General features: G+C 44.5%; 1 protein-coding gene across 7 annotated transcripts in view; it reads left to right on the top strand.

The window, feature by feature from the left end:
• The window catches only part of LOC141113678 (uncharacterized), a 37,369-nt gene extending 12,407 nt beyond the window's left edge, over nt 1-24,962 (top strand). For 4 of the 7 annotated variants that reach the window (XM_073606928.1, XM_073606930.1, XM_073606925.1 and 1 more), the window contains 7 exons: nt 5,960-6,046; nt 7,689-7,754; nt 10,995-11,105; nt 14,454-14,705; nt 16,141-16,347; nt 19,248-19,298; nt 21,314-24,962. In XM_073606928.1, coding sequence (XP_073463029.1) covers nt 5,960-6,046; nt 7,689-7,754; nt 10,995-11,105; nt 14,454-14,705; nt 16,141-16,347; nt 19,248-19,298; nt 21,314-21,315 — 776 coding nt within the window. In that variant the 3' untranslated portion in view covers nt 21,316-24,962. The remainder of the gene's footprint in view (nt 1-5,959; nt 6,047-7,688; nt 7,755-10,994; nt 11,106-14,453; nt 14,706-16,140; nt 16,348-19,247; nt 19,299-21,313) is intronic. The other 3 variants (XM_073606929.1, XM_073606926.1, XM_073606931.1) reach the window with 1 other exon arrangement.
• The last annotated feature ends 841 nt before the right edge of the window (nt 24,963-25,803 follow it).

The raw sequence follows: 25,803 nt of genomic DNA, 5'->3' as shown, positions 1-25,803 counted from the left end.
CTCAAAAAAGCTCAAAAAAGCTCAAAGAAGCTCAAAGAAGCTCGAAATTTCACAAAAACGTTTGTCCCAGCTTTTTGTCTTGTTTATACAGTGGTTAAGAAAATCATATCTAGGTGGGTTTGGGGGGGGGGGAATGCTTATGCTGAAAAAAACTCAAAGAAGCTCAATAAAAACCCGCAAAAGAAATAAAAAAAAAAAAGCACAAGCTTCTTCAAGCTGAAATAAAAGGTCAAATCAGGGGCGGATCCAGGGGGGGGCAACAGGGCAATTCCCCCCCCCCCCCCCCCCCCCCCCCCCCGAAAATAGTACTGACTCCAAGGCTTTCCACCTCACCAGATTTGCATTACGAGGCTCCTAATGCAGCTGCAGGGACTTTATTTCTGCTTCCCCTGGCTCTCCCAAAGTCCCAGGTGGCCTAAAATATATCCCCTGGGGGGCCAGTGGCATCATTATGGGGGTCTGGAAGTGATGTGACACCGGGGCCGCTGCTACACACTGGCAGATTTGCAGCACAGCGGTGCGAGTGTCACTTCACTTCCCTGTCAGGCGGAGTGATCTCCACCCGACAGGAGCTTCCTAGTCCCGGCTGGTGTGATTGAAGACAAGATGGACCTGTAGCCAGAGCTCAGTGCACTGCAAGTGAGTTAGCACTTAGCTAAGGAATTGTTATGTTAATGAGTTAACACCTTGTGAAGAGGTTAACGCTTTGGGGAGGGGAGGGGAGGGGGGGGGTTAAATAATTTACATTGGTAATTGTAATATAGCACACGGAGGGGGTTAATGTACTCACTGATGTATTACTGACCAGTGGCAATTAACCCCTCTGTGCAGCATTAATGACAGTGGCACTATCAATGTTAATTAACCCCTTTTATGCTACAGCATGAAGGGGTTTATAAACACTGCCACTAGTGCCACTAATGGGGTTAATTAATTGCCACTGGTCAGTAATACATCAGTGAGTACATTAACCCCCTCCATGTGTCATATTACAATTACCAATCATGATCATTATCATCATGATAATCACACAGTACAGAAGCGTTGAGCCACAGCCCCTGTATTGTGTGATTATCATGATAATAATGATGATATAGAATGACAGAAAAATTCATCTTTAGGCTTCATTTACACAGGGGGCGTGCAGCAGACGTGCGTCTAACATGCAGGGCTGTCTTTTACTGGCTTGGGGATGCATATAAAGTGTTACATGCATCCCAATGCCGGCATCCCATTTATTTCTACTGTGACACACAGCCACTATATCCCAATATGTCATGCGTGTGGATCCCAGAATGCAGGCAGGGTCTATTCAAGGACCCGCACCAGCATGTCATATTGGGATATAGCGGCTGTGTGTCTCAGTAGAAATAAATGGGATAAAACCACCCCGCTAGCGGCCAAATAGCGGCGCTAAAACGGCGCTAAAAATAGCGCCGCTTTACCGCCGATGCCTGCCCCAGTGTGAAAGTAGCCTTATTTTCTGGCAGTGCCCCTCCCGAGACTAGTCTCTGGATCCGCCCCTGGGTCAAATACCTGTAAAAGCAGCTTTTTTTTTTTTTGTTTGAGCTGCAGTGTGCACGAGCCCTTAAGCTGGCCATACATATATTGAAATTTGGCTGGTTCAGCATGGGCACCCTGGTTAGAGTTGCCACCTTTTCTTCAAGCCAAACCCGAACAGTTTAGTGACATGGCCATTTTTTTTTTCGTAGTATGCAATGCAATACCCCCCCCCCCCCAGTAATATCGAACCTGCCCCCAGACAGCCGCCTGCAGCTCCGGACGGCAACAGATTTGTCTCGGTTACCTAGGGAGCCACAGCCCGGTCTGGATGATATGTCCAGGTTTTCAGGCAGACTGAAACCCGGACACATAATTCAAAACCCGGCCCGTCCGGGTGAATCCTGGACAGCTGGCAACCCTAACCCCTGGTTCTACAGAAGTTGATCTACCAATCGACTTCTGTACATCCAGCCTGTATAATAAATGTTGCTCAGTCAATGCTGCTGGTCGTAGCCGGCAGCGCTGATCTTTGGATTGTAACGGCGGGGAGGTCTCCTCACCGTCAGAACACAATAGCTCAGCGGGAGTGAATCCCCCCCATTCACTTCCAATGTGTGAATCAGGGGAATCAGGGCAGCTTTTTTCGTTCAACCCACCGGTTGAAACCGACCCATCTACTGCCAGCTTTAGATCCTCTATTCATTCTATGTTGTTAGTTTGCCTCTTAACCCCGATGAAGGGAGTTTTGAGCTCCTGAAACATGTTGTTTTTTTTTGTTTTTTTTTTTTACCTCTTGTGAAAAATATTACTTTTTCTCGACTCACATTTGGTAGAGAGGGAGGGGGAGGGGGGATTCCTCATCCTTCTTATGTTCCGATGACTTGTATGGGAATGCAAAACGGATCTGATGTGAACAAAAGCCCACCGACACAGACTCTAATGGAGGTCTGTTGGGTCTCCTCATTCTTAGTTACATAGTTATATAGTAGGTGAGGTTGAAAAAAGACACAAGTCCATCAAGTCCAACCTATGTGTGTGATTATGTGTCAGTATTACATTACATATCCCTGTATGTTGCGGTCATTCAGGTGATTATCTAATAGTTTCTTGAAGCTATCAATGCTCCCTGCTGAGACCACCGCCTGTGGAAGGGAATTCCACATCCTTGCCACTCTTACAGTAAAGAACCCTCTACGTAGTTTAAGGTTAAACCTCTTTTCTTCTAACTGTAATGAGTGGCCACGAGTCTTATTAAACTCTCTTCTGCGAAAAAGTTTTATCCCTATTGTGGGGTCACCAGTCCGGTATTTGTAAATTGAAATCATATCCCCTCTCAAGCGTCTCTTCTCCAGAGAGAATAAGTTCAGCGCTCGCAACCTTTCCTCATAACTAAAATCCTCCAGACCCTTTATTAGCTTTGTTGCCCTTCTTTGTACTCGCTCCATTTCCAGTACATCCCTCCTGAGGACTGGTGCCCAGAACTGGACAGCATACTCCAGGTGCGGCCGGACCAGAATCTTGTAGAGCGGGAGAATTATCGTTTTATCTCTGGAGTTGATCCCCCTTTTAATGCCAATATTCTGTTTGCTTTATTAGCAGCAGCTTGGCATTGCATGCCATTGCTGAGCCTATCATCTACTAGGACCCCCAGGTCCTTTTCCATCCTAGATTCCCCCAGAGGTTCTCCCCCCAGTGTATAGATTGCATTCATATTTTTGCAACCCAAATGCATTATTTTACAATTTTCTACATTGAACCTCATTTGCCATGTAGTCGCCCACCCCATTAATTTGTTCAGGTCTTTTTGCAAGGTTTCCACATCCTGCGGAGAAGTTATTGCCCTGCTTAGCTTAGTATCGTCTGCAAATACAGAGATTGAACTGTTTATCCCATCCTCCAGGTCGTTTATAAACAAATTAAATAGGATTGGTCCCAGCACAGAACCCTGGGGAACCCCACTACCCACCCCTGACCATTCTGAGTACTCCCCATTTATCACCACCCTCTGAACACGCCCTTGTAGCCAGTTTTCAATCCATGTACTCACCCTATGGTCCATGCCAACGGACCTTATTTTGTACAGTAAACGTTTATGGGGAACTGTGTCAAATGCTTTTGCAAAATCCAGATACACCACGTCTACGGGCCTTCCTTTATCTAGATGGCAACTCACCTCCTCATAGAAGGTTAATAGATTGGTTTGGCAAGAACGATTCTTCATGAATCCATGCTGATTACTGCTAATGATATCGTTCTTATTACTAAAATCTTGTATATAGTCCCTTATCATCCCCTCTAACAGTTTACATACTATTGATGTTAGGCTAACTGGTCTGTAATTCCCAGGGGTGTTTTTTGGGCCCTTTTTAAATATTGGTGCTACATTGGCTTTTCTCCAATCAGCTGGTACCATTCCAGTCAATAGACTATCTGTAAAAATTATGAACAACGGTCTGGCAATCACCTGACTGAGTTCCCTAAGTACCCTCGGATGCAAGCCATCTGGTCCCGGTGATTTATTAATGTTAAGTTTCTCAAGTCTAATTTTAATTCCGTCCTCTGTTAACCATGGAGGTGCTTCCTGTGTTGTGTCATGAGGATAAACACTGCAGTTTTGGTTACTTAAGCCCCTTGATTCACTCATGAAGACTGAGGAGAAGAATAAATTCAATACCTTTGCCATCTCCCCATCCTTTGTAACCAGATGTCCTTCCTCATTCTTTATGGGGCCAATATGGTCTGTCCTCCCTTTTTTACTGTTTACATACTTAAAGAATTTCTTGGGATTTTTTGCTCTCCTCCGCTATGTGTCTTTCATGTTCTATCTTAGCCGTCCTAATTGCACCCTTACATTTCTTATTGCATTCTTTATAAAGTCTGAATGCTGAGGATGATCCCTCAACCTTGCATTTTTTGAAGGCCTTCTCCTTTGCTTTTATATGCATTTTTACATTGGAGTTAAGCCATCCAGGATGTTTGTTCGCTCTTTTAAATTTATTACCCAATGGGATACATTGGCTAATGCCCTTATTTAATATGCTCTTAAAGCAAACCCATCTCTCCTCCGTATTCTTTGTTCCTAATATTTTATCCCAATTTATGCCTTTTAGCAAGGTTTGTAGTTTAGGGAAGTTGGCTCTTTTGAAATTCAGTGTCTTTGTGTTCCCCTCATGTTTCCTATTTGTGTAATTTATACTGAAACTAATTGACCTGTGATCGCTGTTACCTAAATTGCCCCGTATTTCCACATCTGTGATCAGGTCTGTATTGTTGGTAATCAGTAGATCCAGTAATGTTTTATTTCTAGTTGGTGCGTCTACCATCTGACCCATAAAATTGTCCTGCAAGACATTAAGGAACTGGCGAGCCTTAAATGAATGCACGGTTCCCTCCACCCAGTCTATGTCTGGATAATTAAAATCCCCCATTATGACAACACTTCCCATCCTTGCTGCTAATCCAATTTGTGATAGGAGATCCGTCTCCACTTCCTCCCTCAGGTTAGGGGGCCTATAGCATACTCCCAGTAATATTTTCCCCTTAGCTTCATCCCTTTGGAGCTCTACCCATAAGGATTCCACCTCCTCTCTAGCTCCCTCAGTGATGTCATCTCTCACATTCACTTGTACATTATTCTTGATATATAGGCATACCCCTCCCCCTTTTTTACCCTCTCTATCCTTGCAGTATAGGGTATACCCTTGAATGTTTGCCAGCCAATCATGAGAGCTGTTGAACCAGGTCTCTGAAATTCCCACAAAATCCAAATCCTCCTCGTACAACAGTATCTCTAGTTCACCCATCTTGTCCGCCATGCTCCTGGCATTGGTGAACATGCCACATAGTTTAGACCGGTCGCATATTGTCCTCGTATTGGGTGTTTCAAGATTGCAACTAGGACTTGCTACTATACTCACCTTGTGTTTTTGTGTTTTGTTTAACCTACCACTAATGCCCCAATACTACCCTCTGGAATATCTTCCGCGCTGGCTATCACTGTCTCTGGACCCTCCCCCCCATCGCCTAGTTTAAAAACCCCTCTAACTTTTTGGCCATCTTCATTCCCAGCAGATCTGCACCCTCCTCATTTAGGTGCAGTCCGTCCCTTCTATAGTACCGGTTACCGACTGAGAAGTCGGCCCAGTCCTCCAGGAACCCAAACCCCTCCTTACTGCACCAGCTCTTCAGCCACTTGTTTACTTCCCTAATCTCCCTCTGCCTTTCTGGTGTGGCTCGATATACCGGTAGTATTCCTGAGAATACTACCTTGGAGGTCCTTTTCCTCAATTTAGCTCCTAAGTCCCTAAAATCGTTCTTTAGGACACTCCATCTGCCTCTGACTTTGTCATTGGTGCCAACGTGCACCATGACAGCCGGGTCTTCCCCAGCCCCTCCCAGTAATCTGTCCACAAGATCCATGATGTGCCGATGTGCATTCTTCTCTTCTTACTTTCAGAAGCTCTCACAGACAGACATACGGACACGACTTCTGCGCACATTCCAGTTATTCCTAAAGTCCTGGCAACTTCTGCCCCCCATACAGGTAAGAGAGAGACTTCTGATGGGTCATAGACGTTCCTGAAAGGACGACATGGGTTTGGGTGAAAAAAAAAAAAAAAGATTTTATTAATAGTAGACATGTGCGGTGGTTCGTTTCGTACCAAATTAAAATTCTGACAAATTTTCGTTTTTCCGAAATTCGGATGTATCCGATTTTCCGAATTAGAATAGTACTGAATTTAAACGAATCCGAAATAACGAAAAAAACAATTCGGACGAAATTCGAATTCAAATCGTTTTCCAATACTTTTCGAATTCAAATCGTTTTTAAAATCTCCAAACAGAATAAAATAGAATAGAAAGTAAAGGAATAAAAAAGATTTTTTTTTCTATTCTATTTCTTTATTTTCTGTTCTATTTCATTCTCTTTGGAAATCGGAAAACTATTTGAAATTGATTTGAAAACTTTTTTTTTAGAATCAATCCGAATTCGAAAAATTTGAATCGATTCGAAAACGAACAAACAAAACGAATTCCGAAAACGAGTTAATCAAAGAAAACTATGTTAACTAAACAAATTTACGTAAAAAAAAACGATTCGAAACTGCACATGTCTATTTAATTGGTACATTGTTTGAATTATGTAGGTGTACTCAGCATACTGTAGGTGTGCACACAGGGTGTGCCGGTTGTGCCTGGGCACACCCTGTGTGGTACCAATTCCCCCTGCTGCCTGGCACCCCCTGTCCCCCCCCCCCCCCCCCCATCTGTGCGGCCAACTTCCTTCCTCTCTCCACAGCTGCTGCTGAGGTAGTACCACCATTGAGTGAGGGCGAAGGGGCTGGTAAATATTTAATTTACTGGCTCCTTCCTTTTCTGAATGAACACAGTGAGTGATCTGTACCGATCGATCCTGTGTTTATTCTTTAACTGAAGCATTGTAGACTATGCTGCCAAGCACAGAGCACTTCCCATTCCTTCACTGTCCAGTGCAGCTGAGGCTGCAGAGAAAGAACTTTGTTCTCAATCCTTTTCTCAGTCTCAAAAAGTCAGGGGGTCTGTTTGAACCCTTAATATTTCACCAAAGCCCCCGCAAAGGGGCTCCTTAACAAAAAAATGTAAAAATTTAAAAAATAATAAAAAATAATATTGTAAAAAATAATAATAATAATAAAATTATATTTGATCAAAGCCCCCCGCAATGAGGCTCCTAAAAAAAATTTAAAAATTAAAAAAAAAGTAAAAAATAATAATAAAATTATATTTGACCAAAGCCCCCGCAATAGAGCTCCTAAATAAAAAATTAAAAAATAATAAAAAATAATATTGTAAAAAAAAATAATAATAATAATAATAATAAAATTATATTTGACCAAAGCCCCTGCAATGGAGCTCCTAAAAAATGTAAAAAAATAATAAAAAATAATATTGTAAAACATAATAATAATAATAAAATTATATTTGACCAAAGCCCCCGCAATGGGGCTCCTAAAAAATGTAAAAAAATAATAAAAAATAATATTGTAAAAAATAATAATAATAATAAAATTATATTTGACCAAAGCCCCCCCCCAAAGGGGCTCCTAAAAAAAAAAAAAATATATAAAAAAAAATAAAACAAATAATAAAAAATAATATTGTAAAAAATAATTTAAAAAAATTAAGTGTTCTCTTCTTACTTTCAGAAACTATCACAGTCAGACAAACTGACAGACATACGAAAGCTAAAATCCCGGAGATCTTCAGTACAGGTAAGAGAGACTTCTGAAGGGTCACAGACCTTCCCAAAGGGGGCGACACTGACCTGGAAATAAACGATTTCTATCTAATCTTTAGATTGGTTGAATTATGTATACTCAGTAAGGGAATGAGAAAAGGGAAGTTTTACATGACATGTGCAGAATGGAAAAATTTAGTTTTGCTTGTTTTCAGATAGATTTGTTATTTTACTAATTTTGTTTTGTTGATTCGTTTCAGAATGACTTTATATGTTTTTTTTTTCATTTATTAATTTTCTAACGCATTCCAAATTTTCAGAATGATTCAGATTCCATGTGAAGAAATAGCTGGTTGTTAAGGAGTGGGGTCGGGAAGCCGGCCGCAGCGTCTTTAATAACCGATGACTCATCAGCTGTCAGCGGGTTTCCCCACTGATGGATAAGTGTTTACAAAATCATGTCGGCAATAGTAAAGTTAGGAAAAAAAAAACAGCGTGGGGTCCTCCCCAAAGTTCATAACAGGCCCTTCGGGTCTGGTATGGATATTAAGGGGAACCCCAATAATTTTTTTTTTAAAAAACAGCGTGGGGTCCCCCCCCAATCCATGCTAGGCCCTTCGGGTCTGGTATGGATATCAACCACTTCTATACTGCAGAACATCATATGACGTCCTCGGATTTCATTGGTGATATCTGAATGATGGGGGCAGTTACAGGCATCATTCAGATATCATTTTTATTCAGCTGGCGATTACCTGCGCCATAAGTACAATCATAGCAGCTGATTGATCGTTCTTACAGGCGACAGGAGGGGACATCATCCCCACCCCCTGCCGCCCTCCGGTGCTTCCACCGGCTCGCCAGTGCGAACGGCGAGCCAGAGAAGGAATACCCTGGCACCGGAAGTTCGTCATAGAGAAAGCCAAGGGCCAGATGGTCCCCAGCAGTCTCTATGACTCTCGGAGGTCCGGGTGCGACGTTATGACGTCATGCCCGGGCCGGCGGAAGTAAACTCGGCGGGAAAGCCTGAGATCGTTTTTTTTTTTTTTATCTCAGGATTTCCAGCCTGGAGGTGAGATGTGGGGGGTCTTATACCCAGTTGTTTGACAATAGCGAATTAAAATTCGCTATTGTTTTCCTGATTCTCCTCCCGGCCAATCCTGGCTCAGGAAGCGGGTCCTGAGACCCGATTGGACGAAGAGGAGAAGCGATCTTATTGGCCGCCGAGGGGGTAGGTGACGCAGGGGAAGCCGCGGTCCTGTGAAACCGAGGAAGGAGGAGACGCAGCCCGCCACCTGGAGGAAGCCCGCAACCTAGATGGGGTAAGTGCAGGGACCGATCGACCGACCGGGGCTTTCCTGCCTTGTCTATGGATAGTAAAATGTACATTGTTTGTCGCCGTTGCGCAGTTGTAAAGCGTGACATTTTTGGTATCAATTTACTCGGCGTAACATCATCTTTTATATTTTACAAAAAAAATTGGGTTATGTACTGTGTTTTTTTTTTTTTGTTTTTGCATTAAAATTCTAAAAAAAAATTTCAAAAAATTGCGTTTGAAAAACAGCTGCACAAATATTGTGTCACATAAAAAAATTGCAACGATCGCCATTTTATTCTCTAGGGCCTATGTTTAAAAAAAAAAAAAAAAAAAATTATAATACTGTTTGGGGGATCTAAATAATTTTCTAGCAAAAAGTACTGATTGTTACATGTAAACAAAAAATACCAGAAGTAAAAATCTGCATGATGAGAAAATGTGTTTTGTTTCATTTTGTTTGGTTTCGATTTGTTACTCTAGTTATTATACTTTGTTAAATTCGGTTGATTCGTTCAATTCATATTCAGAATTAGTTTTATGTCTTTTCGAATTCTCTTCGAATTTACAGATTTTTTTCCATTCGAAATGTCTGAATCGATACATTTTGAATCGGTTGAATCGAAAATTTTAGATTTTTTTTTTTTTTCGATTCGAATGCGGCAAAGTGAACAAACCAAAGAAAAAATCTTCACCAAATGATTACAATGACTCTTTAAATCACCTTTGGCTTGGCAACAACAGCATTATTACGAAAATGGTACTCTAATAACACACATTGTGCGTTATTTACTAAAACTGGAGAGTGCAAACTCTGGTGAAGCTAAGCACAGGAACCAATCAGCTTCCAGGTTTTTATTGCCAAAGCTTAATTGAACAAGCTGAAGTTAGAAGCTGATTGGCTGCCATGCACAGCTGCACCAGATTCTGAGCTCTCCAGTTGTAGTAAATCTACCTATTGTCTTTAATTTCAGAAATATGTTTACAGTAGACATGTGCAATTCGTTTAGTTCCGAATTAGTTTTTTAACGAATTCCGACAAAATTGTTAATTCGAAAATATTCGAATGAACGAAAACCCGTTTAACGAATTTTACGAATATTCGGAAATACGTAAATTCGTAAATTTGAAAATCTGAAAACCCAAACATTCGAAAATCCAAAATAATAACTAACTAATAATAATAACTTATACAAACTATTAAATTATAGGTATGGTAATTTCCTTTCAAATTTGGCTGTTAGTGAAGGTAACGAATACGAATTTATCCGAAGTTACGAATTATCCGATAATAATAATTATAAGGATTGCCGCATCTAAACGAATGGAACATGACAAACTAATAATAATAAATAGCAATAATAATAATAAAAATGTTTTATTATTATTATTTATGCATTCTGTTCCATTTGTTTAGACGCGGAATCCGTTATTTCGGATAATTCGTGACTTCGGATTAATTCGCATTCGTTACATTCACTAACAGCCAAATTTGAAAGGAAATTTCAATACCTATAATTTAATAGTTAGTTATTATTAGTTAGTTAGTTTTTCTTTAGAATTTTCAGATTTGCTTTCTTATTTTTGGATTTTCGAATTTTCCTATTTACGAATTTGCGAATTGCGATCGTAACGAATAGCCCAAAAACGAAAAAACAAAAAAACAAAAACGAATGAAATGAAAACAAACTCATTTTTCGGCAGTGCACATGTTTAGTTTACAGTTAGAATTCAACTGGAGTTCGATGTAAAATTCGATTTGAATTTCAATTTGAATTGCAAAAATTTGAGGAAGTGTTTTTTTTTTTTTACTATATGAGTCTGCTCCTTATGAAAGATCTCAGCTCGCATCGATCATTTTTTTTCTTTTTTTTGATTGTTTTGTTGTGGCCTTTATTAGGATTAGCGGATGAGCGCAGTATATTTTTGAGTATAACAGTCATAGACTTTGTTTTTCAGTGCACCATTCAACGTTCGTCAGTGAGCATCACTCCACCGGAATACACTCAACTGTCACCAAGAAGGAGCTCCAATCCGTCACTCAAAAGACGCACGCTCCACACATAACGAGTAAGTAAATCTCCACCTAAGGCCCGGGTCACGCTGGTGCGACAGTCGCTCCGACTTTGAGAGCACATGTCGCACGACATGTAAAAATCAATGGTTCCCTATGAGAGCCATCCTAACTGGTCCGACTTGTGTCGGTCCGACTTTTGAAAAAGGTTCCGACTTGGGTGCAATTTCAGCCCATTGAATTATATGGAAGTCGCATTCAAGTCGGATCATCATCTTAACCGATCCGACGTGCTCAGAGACAATGTTAGCAATGCAAAATGTACTTGGAAAAAAAAATTAAAACGGTGTGGGGTCCCCCCCCCAGATCCATATCAGACCCCTTATCCAAGCATGCAGCCTCGCTGGCCAGGAAAGGAGGGGGGACGAGCAAGCACCTCCCCCCCCGAACCATACCAGGCCATATGCCCTCAACATGGGGGTGGTGCTTTGGGGCCTCCCCCACCCCAAAGAACCTTGTCCCCATGTTGACGGGGACAAGGGCCTCTTCCCCACAACCCTGGGCTGTGGTTGTGGGGGGCCTGCAGGCAAGGGGCTTATTGGAAATCTTGAAGCCCCCTTTAAGAAAGGGGGCCCCCAGATCCCGACCCCCCCCCCATGTGAATGAGAATGGGAATCTCAGCCAATGAGTAGCTGAAACTCATCATAAGTGCCTCCCTCCCCCCTGACATCATACCGACCTCCCAATTACCGAACTGTTGTTTTATGCTGGAAACAAATTTATTTTAATCCGGTATCCAGACTCCCGGCCGGGCCCTGTCTGTCACGTGGTGCTGTGACATTGACTGACACTCTGGGGGGGGTTTGGACCCCCCTGACCCCACCCTTATCTACGCCCCTGTAATGGGAAACATAGTACCCCTACCCATGCACCCAAAAAAAAGCCAGTGTCGTGTTAAAAAAAAAAAAAAAAAACAGGAGGCAGTTTTTGACAAGTCCTTTATTAAAAATGAATAATGTACCCCATGGTAGCAACAATGTCAATCATGATAGCCATCGCCGCCAACTCAATAAAAAAAAAAAAAAAAAAAACACTCTTCCCCCGACGAAGGCTCCCGCCGTTCTGGCAGCTCCGGTGTCTGACAGTTCTTGTATAACTATGGGGCGCGGCCATGCGGTGACGTCACCCGAAAAACCCGTCCCTTTTTGACGTCACCACCCCAGGCATGATGGGTCCGTGACATCACAAGGTGATCTCTAGGTGGGGTCTCTAGGTGGCGTCACCACAGAGCCACGCCCCATAGTTATATAAGAACTGTCAGACACCAGAGCTGCCAGAACGGTGGAAAGCCTTCATCGGAAGGAGAGCTTTTTTTTTTTCTTTTTATCTGGTTGGTGCAGCAGCTAATGGTATATACCAGGCTATACATATATATATATATATATATATATATATATATATATATATATATATATATATATATATATATATATGTGTGTGTCTTTTTGAAGACCCCCGTGTGTGTGTATGTATATATATATATATACACACACACACACACACACACACACGGGGTGTGTGTGTGTGTGTGTGTGTGTATGTGTATATATATATATATATATATATATATATATATATATATATATAATGTATGTGTGTGTGTGTGTGTGTGTGTGTGTGTGTGATTTTTTTTATTTTTTCTTGTATCTCTGTCAATGCAGTCCTGATAATTACACAGCACAGCTAGTTAAGGCATACAGTGCTGTCCTCTCTCCACCCGTAGCCTGTTAATTGTGCAATGAAGAAGCAGCAGCAGACTAATGAGGTCATCTCTCTGCTCACTCTGTTGTCTCCTCCCATCAGCACGTCCCTTGTCAGCACATTTCTGTGCAGCTCACCTAATTCTACAGCAGCTCCCAGTGATGCCCCTCCCTCTTTCAGTCTGAGTGCTGCTGTACAGGAGATTACAAGAGGCTAAATAACCAGTCAGAATTAGATACTTGCGCTATTTATGCATGCAAATATTTAATAATAAATGCATAACTGCCTCGATTTGTGTTTTTACATCTGTCTGGAGTTCAGCATGAAACGTTATGGGACCCTTGGAGAGCAAACCACCCACCACCTGTTTTCTTGTGTAGGAGACCAGGTCTGATCCAGTAGTGGGTTGCTTTTTCAGCTGAGCTTCTGGTGTCACCAGCTTCTAAGGTCCCACAGGTTCCTGTATTTCCCTGCACCTTCGGTGACAACAGGAACCTCAAATGAAGAAGCAAACTTTTAGATTATCATGGAGGTGGGGTGGGACCCCAGACAGCAATGACCAGCAACCCTGAGGATAATTAGAAAGGAGGGAGGTGTCATCCCAGTAGTCACCCATCCCAATTTTTGCCAAACCTAAGCACCCCCTGAAGGAGTGCGATTCCTCTAGCGGGACTTTTTTCACGGGGTTACCTGTAATAAAGTAGAAAGTAGTAGAAGTTTATAGTTTTTGTATAAAAGTATTGTAGTTTATTAATTTAGCATCTAAAAATCATTACACATGACCTAACCATATATACAATAAAATGGATGCATGTTACTGGGAAAAAGTAATTCTATAAATAAATGACCAAATGCAATGATACAGGTAGTAAAGAACCAATGATCATAGAACCCGACGTTTCGAGGTAAGCAAAAGGGGTTGACCTCTTCTTCAGGGGTAACGACAATTGGTCAAAATGGATATTTCATCTAGAAAATTAACAAAAAGCAGAGCAAACATAAATGGATGAATATCTCAGGCATTCACAGCAGGAGGCAGTAGAGAGCATCTAGTTTACATTATAAAGGTCAATAGACATTAACATATGTTACATCTTTAGTAAGTTCCAGGCATATACATTCAGAGATTTCATACTGACCCCTTAAGATTCATATAAACACTCCCAGGGACATTATCAGCATCCAATGCGAATCAAGAATTTGCCGCCAGGTCAAGGCCACACGGGGATCACAGAACCGAGGCTCAAGAAGATAGGGAAGATACCAGGTGAATCACAGGAAAAAGAACCAGGGTGGACTGAGGTTGCTTCACAAAGGATATCATCAATATAAGAACAGACACAGTCCTCCCCTCACTGCGAAGGCTTGAGACAGCCTGTTTGATGGAGTTAGAGGGTGGGGGGTACAATCCTGCTAAAAACTGAGGATAAAAGGAACCAGATCATGGGTCCCAATTTCAGCAGCAGGAAGTATTTGAATAATACCCCAGAATCAAAATGGGCAGGAGTCCAAGGAAATATGCAGGTTCCCTGGTTGGGTGTGAGTACGCATAAGTCTGCCTGTCTCAGCTTCCTCCAAGCACGTCTGTGTGGTGTCAGTAGCAGCTGAGGATAATTATGACCATTTCTCTCTTCTATTCGCAGAGTCTATATCTGTGCCAAATGTAAGAGTAGAAATAGGCAATGGTTTCCAGATCACCTGTTTCTCCGAAAGGGGACCTGAGGTCATCAACTACGAGCTCATCCAGGGGGACCGAATAGTGAAAAATATGACAGTCCACGGGAGGAAAGCCGCCACATTCCAGTTTGACATAACTCCGGGACCGAGCATAATCTACTGCAGAGCAAGAACACTGTCTGGAGAGGAGGTGACAAGTGAACCTCTAAAAATTGAAGGTGAGGAGAACAGTCCTTCTAGACTTGTCGAAACAATGATGGAGCTTGGCTGCTGAGCTGTAAAAAGTGGAGGCGAGGAATAATAACCTCATCAGTTTCACGTTTTCCCCTTTTTCAACCTCCAATCCCCCCTAACCAGTAATTATCTGTGGAATCCTTCACCACTCCTAGCGTTCTCTTCTCTACTCTGCAATAGATGACCTCTACAATAAAACCCACCCCTGTCAACAAATTGCACCTTCCTCCTCACTGGCCTTCATCTACACAGGCTATCCGCTCCTCGGTCTACTATGGATGCTTCGTCTAGTTTCATCCACCTTACCAACCACTCAGTGTCCACCACTCCTCTCTGCCAATCCCTCCACTGGCCTCCACTCAGTGTCATTCACTCCTCTCTGCCAATTCCTCCCTGGTCTCCGCTTAGTTTCCTTCACTCCTCTCTACCAATCCCTCCACTGGCCTCCACTCAGTGTCCTCCACCCCTCTCTGCACATCCCTCCACTGGTCTCCACTCAGTGTTCTCCACCCTTCTCTGCCAATCCCTCCACTGGTCTCCACACAGTGTCCTCCACCCCTCTCTGCCAATCCCTTCACTGGCCTTCACTCAGTGTCCTCTACCTCTCTTTGCCAATCCCTCCACTGGTCCCCTTCTCAGTGTCCTCCACCCCTCTCTGCCAATCCCCTCACTGACTCCTGCTTAGTGCCCTCCATCCATCTCTGCCAGTCCCTCCATTGGCCCCTGCTCAGTGTCCTCAACCCCTCTCTCTGCCAATTCCTCCACTGGCCTCTGCTCAGTGTCCATCACTCATCTCTGCGAATCCCTCCGTTGGCTTCTGCTCGCTCAACAAATGAAATTCAAGATACTAACACCATACAAGGCCATACACAACTCTCTGCCCCGAGCTGCATCACCAGTCCCATCTCAAAATATCATGTAAGCCATCCTCCTCCAATACTCACTTTTAGGACTTCCCCAGAGCTTCTCCCATCCTCTGGAACTCTCTACCACAATCTGTCCACCCCCTGGAATGAAGAGATAAAGAGGTTCTGTGTAGGCACCAAGTCAATCTTCTTGGAGCTTTTACAGAGTTAAGAAACCACCCCTATGTAACAGCAGGTTATTGGCTGCTCAGGCATCCAACGCTGTGTACTGAGGGGAGAGGAGAGAGTTACATGTTCATCCATACATTGGACCATCAGGTATTTCCCTGCACTCTATTGGCTTAACAGAGCAGTAAACATGGCCTTTAATTAGGAGGAGGCATGATATATTTTGGTTGGATTTGGCCATTAAGTGTGCCTGTTTCTTTGCCCGGTATATGCAATGCTCAAGTTTACGCTGCAGATGATCGTGCTCCAGTAGAATATATAATTGATTGATATATATGATGTGTAAATTGAGTCAGCTGGTCATTTTGTCTCATTCCACATACAGGTGACAACCCAGACAGTGAGGAAAAACCTGGGGACAGTAAAAAGTCTGAAAAGGAAGAATGGGACGCTGCACCCAAATTCCTGATTTCATTAACGTATATCCTGACGTCTGTGTCCCAACCAGTGCAGGACCTGAATGCCATCATCATCAGCGTCTGTGGCCCCATTATCCTCATTGTGCTCCTACTCATCTTCTTAACACATTTCTGTAAGTATAAAGAGAGAACCTGGAAACGTAAAACCGGAGAGAAGACCATTAGGCGGGACCGGGCCGGAGCCTGGGGGGGAGGGGGATGCCATGGGCCAATGGGGCATCTCTCCTTTTTTGTTTACCTGAACTCTTTGTGAGTAACCTCCTCACAGAGGCTTCTGGATGAGGACATTTAAAACTTTTCACAATTTTTCCAAAATTTTTGCAATTTTTCCAAATTGTTAACAATTTTTTTTTTAGTATTTCTACTCTTAACCTTAAATTCATACAGCTTAAAATTGAACTCCCCCCAATCAGTGGTTAATTGCCTGTTCAGTCCTTCCTTATTAAATCTAAGGATATTCCTTCTTATGCAGGCTGCCCTTACCCCCTTTGACAGTGCTGGGCCCTGCCACTGTGTTAGAAGAGGTAAATCACCCACACGATTCTCTAATAGATGGAGGTTGAGGGGCAACAGAATGTCAGGTTCCGAGTGAACAAAATAGTTTTTTTCAGTTTTCTCTGGTATTGGTAAGTCCTGGATTGAGTTCTGGAGTCTGGAGACTTCAAAGAGTCTTTGGAGCAATGAAGCCTCTAGTCTTGTGTCCAGGTCTTACAGGAAACCAGCAGGCTGTGTATGCAGGTGTGCACAGCCTTTAAATTCAAGGCTTTGTGTGTAATTTAAGGCTCCACCCGGGAGACAGGAGGTCCCCTGCCCAGAGGTCAGGGTGTGGGAGCTTTGAGAGAGGGAGCTGAGAGAGAGACAGTTTGGTGAGATGGTCGGTCAGAAGGACCTTGCAGAGGCCTTAAGTATGAGGTCAGAGCAGTGGCACTGCCAGAGCAAGCAGCAAGATATTCCTTGTTTATGCAGGCTGCCTACACCCCCGGTGACAGTGCTATCCCTGCCACTGTGTGAGAAGAGATACTGTACATCTCACACAGGGTTCTCACAGTTGCAGATTCAAGTTTTCTTCGGGATTGGTAACACCTGGAATGGGTTCTAATGCTTCTAAGAGTCGTGGAAGGGATGAAGCCTCTACTCTTGTGTACAGGTCTTACGGGAGACCAGCATGCTGTGTGTGTGGGTGTGCCGCGCCCTATAATCAAAGGGCTGCCTGTTATTCAAGGCTCCACCCAGGAGACAGGAGGTCCCCTGCCCAGAGGTCAGGGTGTGAGCCAGAGCCAGAACCAGAGCAGCAGGAAGCTGTGAGAGCCGAGAGATACAGATGCAGAGTCCAAAGTTTGTTGAGATGGTCTGGAGGACCAGACAGAGGCCTAAAATATGAGGTCAAAGCAGCTTTGCTGCCAGAGCAAGCTGAGAGAAATTCCTTGTTTATGCAGGCTACCCACACGCCCTGTCACTGTGTGAGAGGAGATACATCTCACACAAGGTTCTCATGAATGCAGATTCATGTTTTCTCTGGGATTGGTAATGCCTGGATTGGGTTCTTGAGTCTGGAGAGTTCAAAGAGTCTTGGGAGGGATGAAGCCTCTGACCCTATGTCCAGGTCTTACAGGAGACCAGCAGGCTGCGTGTGCAGGTACAGCCTTTATAATCAAGGGGTTGTCTGTAATTCAAGGCTCCACCCAAGAGACAGGAGGTCCCCTACCCAAAGGTCAGGGTGTGGGCCAGAGCAGCAGGGAGCAGTGAGAGAGAGAGAGCTAAGAGAGCCGAGAGAAAGACAGGTCCAGAGTCAAAAGTTTGTGGAGATGGCCTGGAGGACCAGACGGAGGCCTGGAGAGTGGGGTCAGAGCAGTGGCGCTGCCAGAGCAAGCCGGGGGATTTTCCTTGTTTATGTAGGCTGCCCACACCCCCTGTGACAGCAATGGCCCTGCCACTGTGTTAGAAGAGGTACACCTCACACAGGGTTCTCACGGGTGCAGGTCCAAGCTTTCTCCAGGAATGGTAATGTCTGCATTGTGTTCTGGAGTTTGGAGAATTTTAGGAGTCTTTGGAGGGGTGAAGCCTCTAACCCTATGTCCAGGTCTTACAGGGGACCAGCAGGCTGTGTGTAGGTGTAGGTGTGCACAGCCTTTATAATTAAAGGGCTGTCTGTATTTCAGGGCTCCGGGAGACAGGGGGTCCCCTGCCCAGAGGTCAGGGTGTGGGCCAGAGCAGCAGGGAGCTGTGAGAGAGAAGCAGACACAGAGCCTAAAGTTTGGTGAGATGGTCTGGAGGACCTTACAGAGGCCTGAAGTGTGAGGCCAGAGCAGCGGTGCTGCCAGAGTAAGTCAGGAGGCTGAAGCAAGCATTTATGTTGCTGAGTAGCATTGAGGGAGGAATCCTCAACACCTCTGTGAGGGTAACCTATTCATTTAAGTGGGCCAGCAAACCCTGAAACATATTTCCTTGCTAGATTGGACTTCATGTTAAAGACACTACAACACGCTAATCCCCCCCCCCCCCCCCCCCCTAATATCACCAGTCCTACAAAGCCTCTCCTCTTTGCTTCTTGATCAGTTGCAGTCCAACAATGCAGGACCAGTGGTCCATATATAAGGCAGGCAAGGGACCATCTTCCTCTGATCCACAGAGCGGATCTCGTTGCCGTTCTCTCCATCAATAAACAGTGAATGCAGGGGATGGGCCCATGGTGCTCCGCACTCACTGTAATGCCCTCAGTCTTCCAGGATGAGGCACACTGAGCATTGTTCAATCCAGAAAACCGAGGACATCTAGTGGCAGAAAAGAGGTACTGCAGGGGACAGCAGTGGATTGAAAGTGAATATGCTTTTAATTTTTAACGACAGATAGGGAACAATTGTATTTTTTGCCCAAGATGCTTAATGACATTTAAATTACAAAGTAACAAGTGTAAAAAGTATTTGTATCAATTTTACCAAAACTGAAACTTTCCTTTATAGTGTAAGACTCCTGTCAGCTGAAAGATCTTTTTTTTTTTTCCTTCTATTCTCAGGTAACCGTCGAGGACGTAAGGCGGGATCGTCTCGTCTGGTCTGCTGTGTGTGTAAGTGTCCTATACATATCATCAGCTGACTGATATTCCATATATCATATATAGTCATGTATGGTGGACCTCTTCTTCTGGAAATACAAGCTGCCTGGCTGTCACATTGATATGATATGTAAACTCTTAGGAAACAAACCCACACATATAGGTTGGATTGGATGGACTTGTGTCTTTTCCAGCCTTATATACTATGTAATTATGAATATAGAATATGGCAGAACAAGGAATGAACACGCCGTAATGATACAAGATCAGCTGCAGGGAGATCGCAGACAATACTGGTGACTGGTCCTTTGTCCTCTGCTGCAGGGAGACTCCAGACAATACTGGTGACTGGTCCTCGGCCCTCTGCTGCAGGGAGACCACAGGCAAAACTGATGACTAGTCCCTGGCCCTCTGCTGCAGGGAGACCACAGGCAAAACTGGTGACTGGTTCTTGGCCCTCTGCTGCATGGAGACTCCAGACAATACTGGTGACTGGTCCTTGTCCCTCTGCTGCAGGGAGACCACAGACAATACTGGTGACTAGTCCTTTGTCCTCTGCTGCAGGGAGACCACAGACAATACTGGTGACTGGTCCTCGGCCCTCTGCTGCAGGGAGACCACAGACAATACTGGTGACTGGTCCTCGGCCCTCTGCTGCAGGGAGACCACAGGCAAAACTGGTGACTAGTCCTTTGTCCTCTGCTGCATGGAGACTCCAGACAATACTGGTGACAGGTCCTTTGTCTTCTGCTGCGTCTCCTCCTCCTCCATGGTGGCAGTTGATTCCTCGGCGGTTTCCCTCCTCCTTCTCTCGGCGGCCAATACGATCGCTTCTTCTCTCAACCTATTGGGTCTTGGCCGGGAGGATAATCAGGAAGACAATAGCGGGTATTAATTCACTAATGTCACTCAACTGGGTGGGCTCAGGGTGCGGTGCTCTGCGCCCCAAGCCCACCCTTGTTTGAAGCCAATAAAGCCTCAGGCTCTAATCATGTGCCTAAAAACCGAACCCCCATTGAAATCCATGTGTCCGGCTCCCTGCATGTAAATTAGGGGCCAGGCACATGGATTAGGGGGGCGGCACCCCTGCGTCCCTAATGGACGGGCCGCCACTGGTGGCTAGTCCTTTGCTGCAAGGAGACCAAAGACAACACTGGTGACTGATCCTCGGCCCTCTGCTGCAGGAAGACCACTAACAATACTGGTGACTGGTCCTCGGCCCTCTGCTGCAGGAAGACCACAGGCAAAACTGGTGACTGGTCCTTTGTCCTCTGCTGCATGGAGACTCCAGACAATACTGGTGACTGATCCCTCTGCTGCAGGGAGACCACAGACAATACTGGTGACTGGTCCTTGGCCCTCTGCTGCAGGGAGACCACAGACAATACTGGTGACTGGTCCTTGGCCCTCTGCTGCAGGGAGACCATAGGCAAAACTGGACTAGTGACTGGTCCTTGGCCCTCTGCTGCAGGGAGACCACAGACAATACTGGTGACTAGTCCTTTGTCCTCTGCTGCATGGAGACTCCAGACAATACTGGTGACTGGTCCTTGGCCCTCTGCTGCAGGGAGACCACAGAAAATACTGGTGACTGGTCCTCGGCCCTCTGCTGCAGGGAGACCATAGGCAAAACTGGTGACTGGTCCTTGGCCCTCTGCTGCAGGGAGACCACAGACAATACTGGTGACTGGTCCTTGGCCCTCTGCTGCAGGGAGACCATAGGCAAAACTGGTGACTGGTCCTTGGCCCTCTGCTGCAGGCAGACCACAGGCAATACTGGTGACTGGTCCTTGGCCCTCTGCTGCAGGGAGACCACAGACAATACTGGTGACTGGTTCTTGTCCCCGTGTCTCCCTGATTTTGGGCACAGCTTCAGTGCAGTTCCTCTTCTTCTTTCTTTGATGGTTCCTTTCACCTTCGTTCCTCTACCCACAGTCAGGTGATGTCATAATCCTCTCTATAATGATTTTTATTGTATATTAGAGTTTTCTGTTTAATGTGAATTGTATTTTGTTTTAATTTTTCAGGACATTTTTAAAGGATAAAATCACAGCCCGGGACCCGGAAGATGGAGAGAACTCCATGATATCAGAATTGATGTGTGAATTATTCCTCGTTCTCTGCTGATGTACAGTAGATATATTCCCCGCGGGCTGACATATAATATGCCGTGTATAAATAAGGATCTTTTTTCCCCATAAAATACAATTTTCATCATTTTCCATCATTCAGCCATTTCCCGTATATATATTTGTGTATAAATTTCCTGTATACGCGCCCCCTAGTGGCACAATGTGTGTTGGCACAGGCACTTGCAGTCTCCACAAGGGGGGCAGATGAACAGGGTGACAACGCAGGGGCACAGCTGGGAGACAGTTGTCACCCTGTGATAGGAAGTGCTCGAATGAGGGGCCTTCATGGCAGGATCGCCAGAGATTATTTTAATAAAAAGGTTGTAGAAATTACTGAAATGACAAGAGAAGCAGAGGGCGAGTTCATACTAGACTGCTACCATCCCTAATTCCAGACAAAAATCACACACACCCCCTCAGTCCACCAAACATGGTGGAGAGAAGGTAAAAAAATGGGACTTTCCTTGTACCTCATAGAGACAAAAAAACATAAAATTCCACAAGAGTTTATTACAAAAAAAAAAGACATCCGACATGGCATAAAGAATGACCATCAGCTCATATTCTGTTAAAAAAAAAAAAAACAACAAAAAAAAAACTTAATCTATAATATATCATTCCACAAGATATGATTTCTTAGGCGTTCTTGATCAACGCGTTTCGCCATCTCTTTGCCTCAACAGGATCCACACCAAAAAATAAATGATCTCCATAAATAGACAATATATATATATACAAAATTGATATATCAATGTACAACATAAATATACACTCACCGGCCACTTTATTAGGTACACCTTGCTAGTAGCAGGTTGGACCCCCGTTTGCCTTCATTCTTGGTGGCACAGATACAACAAGGTGTTGGGAACGTTCCTCAGAGATTTTCCTCCATAGTGACCTGATAACATCACACAGTTGCTGCAGATTTGCCGGCTGCACATCCATGATCCAAATCCCCCGTTTTCCACCACATCCCAAAGGCCCTCTATTGGATGAGATGTGGTGAGTGTGGAGGACATTGGAGTACAGGGACCTCATTGTCCAGTGGTGAGATGATTGGAGCTTTGTGACATGGTACATTATCCTGCTGGAAGGAGCCATCAGAAGATGGGGACACTGTAGTCATAAAGGGATGGACATGGTCAGCAACAATACTCAGGTAGGACGTGGTGTTTAAACGATGCTCAGTTGGTACTAAGGGGCCCAAAGTGTGCCAAGATAATACCCCCCCACCATTACACCCCCACCACCAGCCTGAACCGGTGATATCCCATCCCCCACACCATTACATCATAACCACCAGCCTTAACCGGGGATACAAGGCAGGATGGATCCATGCGCCAAATTCTGACCCCACCATCTGAATGTCGGAGCTGAAATCCAGACTCATCAGACCAGGCAACGTTTTTCCAATCTTCTATTGTCCAATTTTGGTGATCCTGTGCCAATTGTAGCCTCAGTTTCCTGTTCTTAGCAGAGAGGAGTGGCACCCGGTGTGGTCTTCTGCTGTAGCCCATCTGCTTCAAGGTTGGATGTGTTGTGTGTTCAGAGATAGTATTCCGCAAACCTTGGATGTAAAGAGAGGTTATTTGAGTTACTGTTGTATTTCTATCATCTGAAACCAGTCTGCCCATTCTCCTCTGACCTCAACAAGGCATTTCCTCCACACAACTGCTTCTCACTGCAATTTGTGTTATCAAGCAATTGTACCTAATAAAGTGGCCTGTGACTGTATATTAAATCGGTTCCCAATGATGAGAAACATGGAGTAAGATCAAAAAGGGGGGGTGGGGTCATAAAGTCATGACTTGGTTAGTGTATATATCTCCGTAGAACTACAAATCTGGTTTTATACTGAGCAATAAAAATAGAGATGTATAAGATTTTCTTTGATACTTTGTGTATGATAGGATGTGATGATATGTGTATGATAGGATGTGATCAAAATAAAATTTGGGGAATTCTCTTGTTATGGTAAAGTTTAAAAATTCCTGTTGGGTTGGCACCTTAGAGTTTTATCTTTTCAGCCCAATCCCAAAGAGCATAGTGACCCGACCCCACCACATGGTCTACCACATGCTGGGGTCAGGTCTATCATTGTCTTACATGTGGTGAGGTCGGGTCTACCATTGTCTACCCTGAGGTGGGGTTGGGTCTACCATGTGGTGGGGACGGGTCTACCATGGTCTACCATGTGTTGGGGTCGGGTCTACCAAGTGGGATGGGGTCGGGTCTGCCATGGTCTACCATGTGGTGGTTTTGGGTCTACCATGGTCTAACATGTGGTGGGGTCGGGGTCTACAATTGTCTACCCTGTGGTGATGTCAGGTCTACCACGTGGTAGTGTTGGGTCTACCATGTGGTGGGGTCGGGTCTACCAAGTGGGATAGGGTTGGTTCTGCCATGATCTACCATGTGGTGGGGTCGGGTCTACCATGGTTTACCATGTGGTGAGGTCGGATCTACCATGTGGTGAGGTCGAGTCTACCATGGTCTAATATGTGGTGGGGTCGGGTCTACCATGTGGTGTGGTGGGGTCAGGTCGGGTCTACCATGGTCTACCATGTGGTGGGGTCGAGTCCACCATGGTCTACCATGTGGTGGGGTCAGGTCTAACATGGTCTTCTACGTGGTGGGGTCGGGTCTACCATGGTCTAACATGTGGTGGGGTCTACAATTGTCTACCCTGTGGTGAAGTCAGGTCTACCATGTGGTAGTGTTGGGTCTACTATGTGGTGGGGTCGGGTCTATCAAGTGGGATAGGGTTGGTTCTGTCATGGTCTACCATGTGGTGGGGTCGGGTCTACGATGGTTTACCATGTGGCGAGGTTGGGTCTACCATGTGGTGAGTTCGGGTCTTCCATGGTCTAACATGTTTTGGGGTCGGGCATACCATGGTCTACCATGTGGTGTGGTGGGGTCAGGTCGGGTCTACCATGTGGTGGGGTTGGGTCCACCATGGTCTACCATGTGGTGGGGTCTGGTCTACCATGGTCTACTACGTGGTGGGGTTAGGTCTATCATGATATACCACGTGGTGGGGTTGGGTCTACCACGTGGTGAGGTTAGGTCTACCAAAATATACCATATGGTGGGGTTGGGTCTACCATGGTCTACTATGTGGTGAGGTTGGGTCTACCATGGTCCACCAAGTTGTGGATGTCGGGTCTACCAAGACCACCTTCTTCCATTGCTCCGTGGTCCAGTTCTGATGCTCACGTGCCCATTGGTCCACCATGGAAAAGAAGTCCACCAAATCCAAAGATATTAGCCGGTAAACGTCACTGAAAAAAACAAAAACATTAACGACAAAAAGAGGAAAGTCTGATGGAAATTAGTTTTATGGAATGATTGGCCGGTGAATCTGACATTTAACCCTTTATTAGTGAGGGTCACTGCGCTCCGAACATTTGCCGTTTTCCCCCAATGTGCTTGTGTTTTGTAGATTTTCAACCTTACATAGAATAGAAATATTAAATTGTTTAGTAGTTAGTTTATATAAAATGTTTTTTTAAAGAAGTATCAATAAAGATTGTAGAATTTTTAGGATTGTGTATGTGTAGTCCATGCAATTGTATGGCGTTTCATTTACCATATTTAGGAGGTGGTGCCCCCCCCGCACACTACCCACCAAACGCATCAAAGAAGCTCCGACACCTTTTTGTGGCATAGAGCTTTGCATGATTTTTTTATTGAGCATTTTACCACATTTGTCCCCCCCCTCCCCCCACATGTTTTGCCGCACGCAAAAACACACGTCTGCTGGCGCTTCGGGGTGCCAATAGGAATTAATGGAACCACAAGTGCGACTTTTGCCCGTTTTTTTTTTTTTTTTTGAGCGCTCTGGGAACTTGCGCATTTCTGTGAAATAACCGAGATCATTTTTGGGATCACATACACTGTCACTCTAAAGCTGGGTATACAGTAGCAGAATTTCAAATGAAAATTTGCATGAAAATGTAATATATGGCACTTTACCAATCATGGGACGTGGCGGCTGCCTTCGTTTTCTTTTCTTTGGCTTTTTTCCCCCCTCTGTTTTCACCTGGTGATCTGACCAGTAACACATCTCCTGTGTTAAAGCCCCCCCCTCCCCATTCTGGATGAAGGAGAACAGGAGGCACAGCAGACAGCAGCATTGTCAGTCGGGGGGGGGGGGGGGGGACTGTTAGGTGGACTGGCAGATTTACAGTATATACACTAACAAACTGAAGCCAAACTCAAGCTCACACTTTGTAAGCAGTCACAGCAAACTATTTTTTTTCCCTCTTGGGATAAAGGTTTTATGTAAATATTTTACAAATAATTTTTTCTCTTATACAAATATGTGTAAATATTTTACATAAATATTATTTAAATAAAAGCTGTTCATTGTAAGCACCCCT

Source organism: Aquarana catesbeiana, linkage group LG12 (assembly GCF_042186555.1).
Source record: "Aquarana catesbeiana isolate 2022-GZ linkage group LG12, ASM4218655v1, whole genome shotgun sequence".
Classification (NCBI taxonomy): domain Eukaryota; kingdom Metazoa; phylum Chordata; class Amphibia; order Anura; family Ranidae; genus Aquarana; species Aquarana catesbeiana.
Note: the sequence above shows the minus strand (reverse complement) of the source record. Positions and strands in the feature narration are given on the sequence as shown.